This window comes from Juglans regia, chromosome 4 (genome assembly GCF_001411555.2).
Source record: "Juglans regia cultivar Chandler chromosome 4, Walnut 2.0, whole genome shotgun sequence".
Lineage (NCBI taxonomy): Eukaryota > Viridiplantae > Streptophyta > Magnoliopsida > Fagales > Juglandaceae > Juglans > Juglans regia.
The window spans coordinates 25,395,530-25,408,059 of NC_049904.1; the positions used below are offsets into that span (position 1 = coordinate 25,395,530).

The window sequence follows — 12,530 nt, forward strand, 5'->3', positions numbered from 1 at the left end:
TAAAAACATTCGTTTTTTAAACGAGAATATGATGTCCACTTGACTAAAATAATAAAAATAAGGGTACATTTGGATCCTCGACTGCTCTTAATTCATCTCAATTTATCATTACAAATTTTTTAAATTTCAACATAAAATATAATAAACAATTCAATTTTTTCAAATCTCAAAATAATAATAATATTAAAAAATAATATTTTATCATCTCAATTTAACTCAACTCAACTTAACTCAGTTCAACATCCAAATGCAGCCTTAGTCTTTTAAAGCCATATAAAAACATGAAAAAAAACAACTTAAAAGAAAGTCAAAATTCTAAAATAAAAAAAAAAAAAAAATTTACAGTAGCCGCACATGCCTCCACCCTAACCAGACGTTAGGAACTAGGAGTGGGCAGCGGGTCTCTGCATTTGGCCCACTTGCCACCCCATCCAACCCCTACCTAGGCGAGCGGATGCCTACACACATTTGGGTGCCTAGGGACAGGGCACAGGCCCAAGGCTGTTGGCCCAATATATATTAAAGAAGTAATATTTTTTTTAATAAAACGATATGATTTTGGAGAAAAACAACAAAATGATGACATTTCAGTTCATTGCTTTGTTTTAAAATCCCCCCCTCATGTATCTCTCTCTCTCTCTCTATTTTTTTTTTATCTCTCAATCTCTATTCTCTCTATTTTAAAGCTCCTCGTCGTCACCCCCCAGCCCCAAGTATCTCTCTCTCTCTCTCTCGGCCTTGCTGAGGGCATTGTGGGCTAATAGTCATAAGGTCCAATTTGCCCCTCAGCATCCAGACGGGGGCCCTTGCCCAAGGGGGGCGGGGTAGGGCTCGAGGGCCTAACTCCCCCCATGCGGGGGTTGCTCGCCCGAGAGGTGCGGATTGCACCCCTATTAGGAACTACGCTTACTCAATACAAGCTCTTGCACAACCCAGCATCGCCTAAGCTTAAGTGTGGTGACCTATGTTGCTCTAGGTTTCTAAAACCCATGAGTTTTGCAACACAAGTGGTCTGGTATTGAGTTCCAATTATTATTGCTAACACCCAAAAAAATAATAAAAATCATAAAGAAAAAAATCTAACATTCTTAGAGGAAGGATATATAATATAGTGTGACTAGCATAGATTATCTAAAAGTCCCAACAGTGAACAAGTAGACCGTCGATACCTATCCATTGTTTGAGAGTCTCCAGTACAACCTTATTATTATTATGAACATGATTTTTTTTTCAAGGTAAGCATAACATAGATTAATTAAGTGGTTACAAAAATACAAGATTCAATGAGGTAAGAGTTCCCAACAATCGTCTCAAAACAAGCAAAAGCAACACCAGAGAAAATAAAAAAGTGGGATCTGGATACAAAAGTTTGACTCCCACCCATTTCCCACTAAGGGGAAGCCGCTTAAAGCGTTTTTAACATAGTCTGATAAATAGACTATGAAAATACAACTAAAAGCCGTAGTTGAGAGTTATGTGTTGCATTTTTTTGGTCAAGTCTAGTTGAATGAGACTTTCATAACCACTTTATCTTGATCATTGGTTAGAAAAAATGAGAACATAGGGAAATAACAACCTGAAAATGAGCCGATACTCCAACGTAGGATCGTCACTGGTGGTGGTGGCGTGTGCGGCTCACACGCCACTCTAAGGAAGAAGGTAGTACTCGGATTTAAGAGATCCGAAGCTACTGACCCCGATGGTTTTGCGCGTGGCAACAGAAGACTCACTCTGACACAGCGGTTCGTGGGTTTTATGCGCACTGTAAGCCAAGCGTGAGACACACATGCCACTCATTTGGATAGTTTTCTCCTTCTGTCAGACAGATCGGCGGCTGGGGAGTCCGATAGTGGGGCCCATACTGGTCGTAAAAGGTCGATAAGCAACATATTGGAACATCTTGGTGCTATAGCCAGAACAGTAGAAAAAAATGGAAAAAAAAAAAAAAAAACCGATATATATGTTCGTCGATGACTAGATAGTTGGAGAGAGGGAGGAGCCGAAGCTCCAAACCTCCCTGGGCGGAGAGGCTGAGATAGATAGCTGCTTAGGTAGAGAAAAAAATTGTCTGGAGAGATAAATGAATTTTATTGACACTGGGTGTTCAAAAACAGAATCCCAATTAATTTCGAGAGTGCATAAGCCCTTGACTAGGAGTTTCCCTCAAGTACACCTTGGATAATTCAAAGAGAAGTTCTCTCAGTCCAATTACTTTTAGAAATGGTATGCATCTAAAAAGATAAGAACTTTAGACCTGGAGGGAGCATAGTGTCAAGACCAGGCCTTTACCACTTGATCCAACCCTAAGGGGTTTTAATTGTTGCTACTAATCAAACCAGGTTACTAAAGAACTTAAATCCAACATTGGCTAGTTAAAAGCACGAAAAAAAAACCTCAGTACCACTCAACTGAAAGTAGGGATGAGATGACAAGCCGGAAAGATTATATAATGTTAAAAGAATGGAGGAGGCAGAAAATGATATCTATTTTACACTGCCTAGTGCCTCCTAGTCCTTTGAGAAGCTGAATAAAATGGGAGGTTCTGCTTATGGTTGAGGCAATTTAAGCAATGGGTCAACCAATGCAACAATGCCCACATCTGCTATCAGTTCACCTCGGTAGAGTGAGGCTAATTAACTTCTTCAATTCCACCAATGTTTTCCACACTTATCTACCAATATATGATAAAAAGCATGCAGATTCCTTTCCCCTCTTATTTCTTGTGAATCAAATACAATCATACAAACCGAAAAACAAATGACTGAAACCCATTTATTCAAGCCAAAAAGTTATATTTGAAAAGGGAGACAAACTTCTTTTCATAGAGAACATCAATAAATGATCAACATCCCTTTGATTATGAACCTGTGCAAAGATAGCCATATTGACATTGGCAGTAAAATAAAACAAGCTCTTCCAGAAGACTATCAAAATAAAACAAGCTCTTCCAGAAGACTATCAACTCCATGTAGGCTTGAAGTTTAGGTATCATCAACTTGTGAATGAAAAATAAAACTTGGAAACGTCGTGGTGATGTCTCTGTCCAAGAAGAATTGGATGGATGTTAGCATCAACAGCTTGAATTTTAGAAACTATTTCATGATGGAAAGATGAAACCAAAAGAAGAAAAAAAAAAGTGAAGTGGGAGAGATGCCATCATGCTAGAGAAATTACAGTGGGACCAATGGTAGACTTAGCCTATAATACGTCATAATCCACATTTCTGGAGCCATTTATGATTTTTCAATCTTTAGAATTGTCCCAACAAGACAGAAAATACTAATGGGAAGATTTCTACCATCCATCACCAATTAAGTGATTCTCATATGCACGGGTAACATAGAGCAATAACAAATAACTCACTTGAGATATTGAAGAGTCATATTCTTCAAAAGGGAAGGATGTCGCACAACAAGGCGTCGCCACTCTTCCTTATCTATCTTTCCATCATGTTTAGTATCAGCTTCCTCGAAGGTCTAAAACATAAGAAACAATAACATATGGTGAGAGAATTGCAATTGTGATACTCTAATATGCTTAAATTTTCAACTCCATGTAATGTTATTGAACATTTATTGAGCACTTAATAAAACAGAGAGCACATATTAGTGATCTGAATCCTGATGTGAACTGAATTAGCATGAATAAGAAAGTACCTTATCAATGATAATTTCTAAAACATCATCTGAAATATTCATACCGGATTCAGCAAGTGTGGCCACTACCATTTGCTTCACCTATGCATTAAAATGTTGACCAATCAAACTCCTTCCGGAACATGCTCGAAGATATTTTTTTTTTTCATAGACAGAGTGGAAACAAAAAGACAAAGTTGAGGAGATCACTTCCAAGATTTTGAGGCAAATAACGATTTTTTTTTTATAAGTAATAATCTTTATTGATGATAATGAAACTAGACAGTACACAGGAAGTATACAAAGTGAGACACCTAACTACATTCTAGTAGGCTAGAAAGAAGATAAAAACTCACGAAGATATTTTTTTTTCATAGACAGAGTGGAAACAAAAAGACAAAAGTTAAGGAGATAACTTCCAAGATTTTGAGGCAAATAACGATTTTTTTTTTTATAAGTAATAATCTTTATTGATGAGAATGAAGCTAGACAATGCCCAAGTACACAGGAAGTAAACAAAATGAGACACCTAATTACATTATAGTAGGCTAGAAAGTAGGGCTGATACCCGCATGGTGCCGGGCGGGGAGTACCCTTCCCCGCACCTCACATGATGCTGCAGGGGTGGGGTTTTTTCCCCCGCCCCAGTGTCGAGGGGCAGGGGGAAAAACCCCATCCGCCCCGCCCCCTGCCTAGGCCAATACATTGGGTCTAAAAAATATTTTTTTAAACCCAAATTATAATATAATTTAAATTATAAATTTAAATTTATAAATACAAAAAGAAGTTAAGCTCATTAGAGTTAGATTTTGGATTGTCTTGGCCTCCTAGATCAACAACCTTTATATAGGAGGCTAAGACAATACAATAGTCATCCTTAAGCAATGTGAGACTTAGTAGTAAGTCCCACATTGCTTAAAAATGAGTATTGTATTGTCTTGACCTCCTATAAAGGTTGGCCTAGGAGGCGAAGACAATTCAATGACTTGAATACAATTTCAAGTCTTTAATAAATTGTATATATCTATATATAATATATTTATATATATAAATATAAATATAAATATATAAAAAAAAAATTTACATACGTGGAGCTGAGCCAGGGGGGTGGGGTGGGGCCCTGTTGGGGTCATCCTGCCCCCCGCCCCCGCTAGCCCTTCTGCATGCAGGGTGGGGCGAATGGGGGCGGGGTAGCGAGGTACGGGGCCCCGCTGCCCACCCCTACTAGAAAGAAGATAAAAACTCTTGAACATTCCCTCCCTTCAATACAATAGCAGAAAACCACTGGAAAAGAGAGAATACAAAAAAGTTTCAGATTTCCCCCGCTGCACGCTCCTTGTTGTTAAAGCACCTGTCATTCCTTTCCGACCATAAACACCACATTAAGTACAAAGGAATCATCCGCCACACGGCTGCTAATTGGACGCTTCTATGAGTCCTATTCCAGCATGCTAATAGATCCACCACACTCTTAGGCATAGCCCAACTCAGCTCGGCTCTTCTAAGGATACCAACCCATAACTCCCCAGCCACCTCACAAAGTAAAAGTAAGTGATCTATCGATTCCCCACTCCTTTTACACATGTAACACCACTCTGTGACCATTAAACCTCACTTTCTTAGATTATCAACCGTCAAAATCTTCCCATGTGCAGCTGTCCAAGTAAAGAAAACAACTTTAGATGGAACTGGTACCCTTCCATATACTCTTCCATGGAAAAAAAAGTGGGTTGTAGAACTATCAAAACCTTGTAAAAGGATTTAACAGTAAACTTTTCTCTCCTCGTGTGAGTTCACAACATATGGTCACCCCCATTGGCCCCTAGCTTTGCTGAATACAAGTAGCTGTAAAAATCTGCCAGCTCTTCGAGTTCCCAGTCCTGAGCATTTCTTGTAAAAGTGACATTCCAACTAACCGTCCCATTAGCAAGACATAGTAATTTTGGAATTGGTGCTTGCTGATTTCCAGCCAAGTTAAAAACAACTGGGAAAGCCATGCAAAGAGGACTCTCCCCACTCCATACATCGAACCAAAAGCGGGTTCGTGCCCCTTCCTTATGAATTTCCACAAGCTTACTCCACAAGACCCCCCTACCCTCTTTAGAGCACCATCCCCCCCACGCACAACCATATTTATGATCAATAACCTCTCTTCATAGTGAGTTCCCTTCCTTGTTAAAAACACACAAATTTCACACCCCTAACCCCCCATTCGCAATTGGATAGCTCACCCTTTGCCAACTCACAAGGTGAAATTTGGATTCCTCCCCCATGCCACCCCACAAGAAAACTCTAAACAACTTTTCTATCTGGTTTGCCACACCCACTGGTAATGGAACGGGTGCTTTGATGAGGGTTAATCTCTCTCCTTTTGATAGATATAACCGCTTCCAACCCGATAATCTTTGTTCAACCTTCTCTACCACTCCATCCCAAATAACGATTAAGGAGCTGGAAACATTAAAAGAAAAGGTTGTTGGTGGTCTTATCGTCATGATCCATCCCAAAGCAGGATGTATACTTCCACTATCATTGTGGTGGGGACAGCCTGCTGTACTGGCCTAGCTGGCCAGCTCATCGGGTTAAGTACATTGCTACTAACCTCTGGACCTCTAAGGTATGACCTGCTGCTGCAAAAGGTCCTCATTTATTCGGAACATTTTCTATCGAAGGACTTGCTTGTTAAATTTCAAGTTGAAATCTGTACAGCATGCGCTTACTCATTGCTATGTAGACTTGAGAACTTAGAATCTGTCTATAGTCTGTACAGTGGCATCTAGCATTCTGGCTGATAGGTCTTTACAGAGTAATCTCCCACTATCAACTACAATTATCTAGAAGTGAGGCACAAGAATGTTTGAGAACTTGGAAAGTCTGATTTGAAGCTGAAAGGTGCTTTATGAAGATTTATACTTCTTCCCAACTCTCTCTCTCTCTCTCTCTCTCTCTCTCTCTCCCCCTCCTCTTAAAACATAGCTTGAAGCCCAAGTTTGATGTTGCTTTCAGAAAACTAGGAGAACAAATCGATGATCTCTTTGACAACACAAAAAACCCATTGTTCAACTCTCACATGGAAATAGAAAGCAAGTACCTGATCGAATTGATCGGGTCATGTAGGAACAAGGTTCAAGTCTACCAGTCTGTTAGGATGCCTCAACTGCACACATCACTACACTTCCACTTGACACCCATTGTAAAGTTAAACGGCTTGTCTTGCTGTGACCTTGGCTTGAATTCTCAAAACTCCCTCTCCTCTCCTTTTTGGTGGCGTTGAAAACCAAATCTGCCAGCTTTTGTTCACCTCCTCAATGAACACGCTCCACCACCAACATCATCTGTCCAAATGTCCCAAGCCATCATTGGCACTGCCCCCCACTGGCATGTGCCTCCATGTACACACATAAATTAGATGCACTGACCAAAACAAAGTTTGGTCCCTGCACATCTTTTTGCCAGGAGCTCCGTGTGCTCCTACAACCAATGACGTGTGAGTGGAATTTCACAGTGACTGCTTCCAGTCCTCTACAGAGTGCCCCTCCCTAGTGCAGTGTTCTATTTCTCTGGAGACTGAAAATAGACCCACAACAGTCCTATAAGTTGCAAAAACTGCCTTTGTGGGCAGCTCAAGAAACCAGGGGATCTGACCAACTTGCTAGTACCGCTTCTCTTCTTTTATTTTTATTTTTTAATTTTTTCTTCCACTGTGTTGGCTGCTTAGGGATGCTTGTGAAGGTTGCTTACCCCCCTGGTCTGTATCCCAGTTTAATTTTTCAATAAATTCTAATTTTGCTCATAAAAAATAATTTAGTTAGATTGTGACTTCCATGGCGGTCTTTCTAGATTATATTTTTGGCTCTCCAATACTGATGTGTCGCATACTATAGGATGCATAATGTTCTATTATCTCTTAACAAGGCTTTTCATTCATCCAGAAAAAAAGAAAAAAAAAGAAAGAAAAAGAGTTTATAGGATCAACAAATGCTGTAGTGTCAGATTTTATGTAACTCAAAATAGCCAATAATTGATAGATACATGTGTATGTATGTATAATCTCAGATTTAGAACCTCACATGCAAAGATTAATGGTTTCTATGCGGATGGTTGAAAAATATGATATATTCACTCAGCAGAAATAGGACAGCTATACCTCTTGTCTCTCAATGAACCCTTGCTGTCTGAGGTCATATAATCGGAATGAAACTGCAAGAAAGGAAAAGTTAGGTATCCCCATCCACGCTCACCATACATTCATGTGTATGTGTAGACATTAACATGCAATCCCCAGGAAAGTTGAAGGGCTAATAACATGGAGAGACTACACAGAAGACCAACCTATTACTATAGATCAACTAGCCCATCTTTCTATTCTAAACCCCTCAAATCCCCAATAGGAAATGATGAAGGTAGCAAGGGTTATGTCCATGCTACAGCTCTCATCTTCTCTAAAAGACAAAAGCACCTGGATCGATTCAAATTTTATAAATATTAGTTGATACTTACACTCAATCTTATCCTCAATTGGTGCATTGGGGTGAAAGACAGAGAGAGCGCGTGCAAACTCTTCAAAGTCTAGTATCCCCTTGTGCTTTGTATCAAACAAGTCAAATACCTATAAAATTTGAGAACAGATGGTTATAATTAGCAAAAATGCTTTCTTATAGATCATGAATTTATATGTTTGTGTCTATAAAGAACTTCAAGCCAATTAATGCTTGAAAGTCGTTTAGGTTTAAACCAGCCAGCCAAAGGGCAGAAAATAAGCACATGCACAAAGCTCTTGGGCTAACTAACATCCCAAAACTCACCAAAGGGTCTAAAGCCATTAGTAGGCTGCTGAACCTGGCAAGGTCTTTTAACTAGATGATATGTCTGCAGATATATGGTAATGCAGAAAGGAATTCAAACAAAATAATTTCACATCTATGAAGTGAAAAATGTTTAGAATTTTAAATCATCTGGGAAAAGACACATAAAAACTACACCAACATAAACCAGAGAGCAGATTTATAAAAGTGTACCCGGTCAGCATATAAGCTCTCCTTTTTCTTTGTCTTGAACAATGCTAGTTGAAATTCTTCCTAAAATGAAATATTCAGATGACAACCAATAAAAATAAACGTGTGAGATAAATCATGAAAAACAGTGCATCAGAACTTAAACAAGATTATTTTCCTATCCAAAAGATAGGAATGAAAGAAAATCAAAGTCACTGTGCGCTTGAAAATGAAAATGAAAGCAATGATGTATGGTATGACATATTGCACCTTATTGATTAGACCGTCGTCAATTACGGCACTACTGATCTTCTTAAACAGTTCATAAAGCGCTTCTATCTCACTTACACTAACTGCATTTGAAAAAAGAAAATTCAAATATCTCAGCATGCTCCAGATGCTTATACCGATACGTAAATGGTAAAGATGTAATTAACAAGCACGAAGAAAATATTGGAAACCCACTAAGGTTAAGGACCACTTGGGATATCAGATAGTGATCACATCACTCATGAGCCCCTGGGCTTTTGTCACATTACAATAGAAAATAGAGAGGCAAAGTATCTCCTTTTCCTAGTATTAAATTCACCATTGATGAAGGGAAAAAGGATTTGGAAACCATTGGGTGGATACCTATTCAAAAGACTTAGGAAACATCCTTTTCGAAATTATTCATCATTAACAACATAGTTGAAAGAGACAAGAAACTGATGTCTCTTTTATCACTAATGTTCCAAGACACCCTTCCTGACATCTAGAAATGGAAAGTTAACAAAGAAGGCAGCAGCATACACGCTGTCTCTCTTGCAAGAGCTTCAGGATCTTGAAAACCATTGGGTTGGGTATATGAATCAGTATCACAACAATTTATGACAGCAACACAGAAATGCTTTAATCCATCTACGCACTGCACCATGATCTTTTCTGGACCTCAAAATGCTCCATACCTGTGCACAAAGAAAAACGAATTCTTGAAATCTTAACAATTTATGGAACTTTCCTGAATGCTTATAACAGCATATTGTCGTACCTGGAAAAACAAAGTTGATTTACGATGTATTTGTGTTTAACCAGTCAACCAGGTTCGATGAAAGTGATAATAAAGCATAAAAGTGACATTAAACTGAAAATCAAGCAAGCTATCAAAGAGCACATGGGACAAAAGAAAGACAACAAAAAGAAAAAAGAAAAAAGAATGATGTTAGATTCTATAACACAAAAATAATCTTCACTATTCTATGTCCAAATGCCCAAATCAAATGACATCCGTTCAGATAACAGACTAGCATTATTAAAAATATAATTTCATGTAGCAGATTTTTGGAACGTCTACCATATTGTTCAGTTTTCTGATAAACTTTCATTTTGTTTAGTTGGAACTAACAATCTTGATCTTGGGCATGAATCTACATGAGATCTGAGGATTAAATCCTTAATGTGTGAGTGTGAGGAGAGAGAAAAATAACGGAACCTTAAAGTTTATTTAAAACCTGGATTTTTATACAAATTCAAAACCTTTTTTTCTTTACTTCTGTCCTCTTGTAGGGAGAAAAAAGCAGAGGTAAATACAATAAAGTCCTCTAAACAATTATTTAAACACCCATTATAATGATAAGAATCCAAAAAATCTGTGTTTTTTCTCCATCTTGGTGACAACAAATTATAAATGCAATGTGACAAACACCAATAGAGAAGCTGCTAAGTGCAAACAATAGATTGATAGATTCAGTATCCCATTCTGACATTTGCCAAAGGAATCCAAATCTGCTTGTTTTGTAACATGAATGAGAAAAAAGAAAACATCAACCTGTCTACATGTCTTTTTTACTTTTCCTCTGTCTCCTCAACAACGAAGCAAGCACATAATTGATACGACAAATGCCACGTATGATTGATAATACTAAGACTATATGCATGGTGAAACTGCTAATGAGTACAATGAATCAACATGGTTTGACAAATAAAAACAATCTGACCCTTTCGTCTGCACGTAAATTAATAAAGGAAAATAAACATCAGTTACATCCTTCATTCAATGGACTTCAGTAAGAACTTAAACTCTTTTTCCTTTTACCCTGTCCTCTTGGCAACAAACAAAGCATTAATGTACAACAGTAGTATCTTACTTCATTCGTGGCCTGAATGCTACAACTATTGAATATTCCTGTTCTCATTCTGTCTTCTCAGCAACTCACAAAGTATATGCTATAAGAAATGCATACAAACAGTTGGCCGACCTATACACACTTGTGCTCACTCAGAAGAACGGTTGTGTTGCAACAAAATGACAATTACAGGCTTACAGCCATCCGCAGCCAAATCCCTTGTAACAACACACTGGGGTAACGGGCATGAAACTAAAACTTATATGCAGCCAAACCCCTTGTAATTGAAGATCAAGAACAATCAATGGATGAGCTTAAAAATTTATTTTTCAATCCTTTATTCCATTGGTCAGTTGTAACTGGTTTTAATGGAATGAACTTTCATGAATTTCTTGTAACACTAAACTAGCATGCATAGGTGATGGTCTTGTATATGTCCCGTATACTTGGGATTTTGCCTATTCTTATGATCAATAAAATTAGGTTTACTGATAAAAGAAATGTAAGCGGCAGCAAGCCAACCCATGCTTTCAACAACAACAATTACTAACAATATCAGCACTCAGCAGCTCACTGTGAATGTCCATGCCAAGTTCTGTTTTTTTATTTTTGGGAAAAAAGAAAATTAGAATCCAAAAGATTGAAAAACAGGTGCATCTTTTGGGGATTCATTTGCATGATTACCCCCAAATCCTTAGATACCATTATGTAAACTAGATGAACAAACAAACGCCACAGAAAGCCATTAAATACAGAAACGCAAACCAACAAAATTTGCCTCAACCTTCTGATTTAATTGGTCCATAATAAACAGATATAAGAGGTAAACTAGCCATAATCCATCAAATTCGTGGTCAATTACGGCTATACGACAAACAGAAACATTACATAAAACGTAAACTTTCCGGTCCAGGAACTCCAATGCCACCAGTGAAAACCCAAATTGCCACAAAAACCAGGCGAAAATGAGACCCCATAACAGATCAAACAGAATCTACCAAAAATACTTGGATTTTTTTATTCAATTAATTTCACAAACAAAGAAATTCAATGAATAATAACAAACATCGCAGATAAGGAAGCGCAGGGATGGAGATAAGGAGCAAAAGCGGTTTACCTTTTAAAAAAAACCAAAGAGAGGAAAGAAGAAGGAGCCAACGACGTGACGGAGCTAAAATTATCGAACTTCAAACCAATAACTTCAAACCAACGACGTGACGAGGAGCTAAAATTATCGGACTTCAAACCAACGACGTGACGAGGAGCTAACTGCTAAAGCTTAACCAATACTATCATTGAGGTGGGGTTTTATTTTCTCTGTTTAAGCAGGTTCATGATCGTGATTGATGAAGAATTAAAAATCGAATCTGGGTTTTTTAACTGCTGCGTGACCTGCGTCTAGGCATATATGGCAAGCAAAGTGGCGAGTCAGTTTGGCGAATCGGTAAACTCACAAACCCCATTTCCGAAACAAGTGTTTTACTTTTCGTTAACCGGGGGGGGGCTGCTCGTATTCGGTGGTTCAAACTTCAGTGATCACGTGGAGTTGAGACCGTTAGAGGTAGGTGGTCCGTGTCAATGGAGATAGGTAGGTAAATCCGTCTCAGGATATTCGTAATCCTTTTTGCTTTTTGCATGAGTTGGAAGTTCAACTTCCTGTTTTACTTTTTTTCTCTTCTTTTTTCTTTTTTTTAACAAATTAAACAAAAGGGATGAATACACTTTCCATTCAAATGATCAAAATTGAGGCATTACCCTCTTAAAACTATTAAAAATTGAAACTTTGTTGACAGTTA

The 12,530-nt window shown here is 38.2% G+C and overlaps 1 protein-coding gene across 3 annotated transcripts; it reads right to left on the reverse strand.

Annotated features, from left to right (window-relative positions):
* Positions 1-2,748: 2,748 nt before the first annotated feature.
* LOC109003630 (calcineurin B-like protein 3) lies at positions 2,749-12,260 on the reverse strand. Of its 3 annotated transcripts, none has more exons than XR_001998157.2 (9): positions 11,852-12,260; positions 9,422-9,576; positions 8,900-8,982; positions 8,654-8,713; positions 8,136-8,244; positions 7,783-7,835; positions 3,701-3,737; positions 3,364-3,476; positions 2,749-3,039 (listed from the first exon to the last, which is right to left on the reverse strand). XR_001998157.2 is itself a non-coding variant. In XM_018981859.2 (9 exons), the coding sequence occupies exons 2-9, from the start codon at positions 9,543-9,545 to the stop codon at positions 2,982-2,984; spliced, it is 681 nt and encodes a 226-aa protein (XP_018837404.1). In that variant the 5' UTR covers positions 9,546-9,576; positions 11,852-12,256; the 3' UTR covers positions 2,749-2,981. The 3 variants fall into 3 exon arrangements, 2 of the variants coding, with proteins under 2 accessions (XP_018837404.1, XP_018837406.1); XM_018981859.2 differs by having other exon boundaries at positions 3,657-3,737; positions 11,852-12,256; XM_018981861.2 differs by lacking the exon at positions 3,701-3,737.
* Between the last annotated feature and the right edge of the window lie 270 nt (positions 12,261-12,530).

Bases quoted from the DNA above. Each gene is read 5' to 3' on its own strand.
- LOC109003630 (XM_018981859.2), bottom strand. From the start codon at position 9,545: ATGGTGCAGTGCGTAGATGGATTAAAGCATTTCTGTGTTGCTGTCATA. The intron at 8,714-8,899 runs GTGCAATATGTC...ATTTCATTTTAG, and splicing joins ACGACGGTCTAATCAATAAG to GAAGAATTTCAACTAGCATT. The intron at 3,738-7,782 runs GTATAGCTGTCC...TTTAATGCATAG, and splicing joins GGTTCATTGAGAGACAAGAG to GTGAAGCAAATGGTAGTGGC.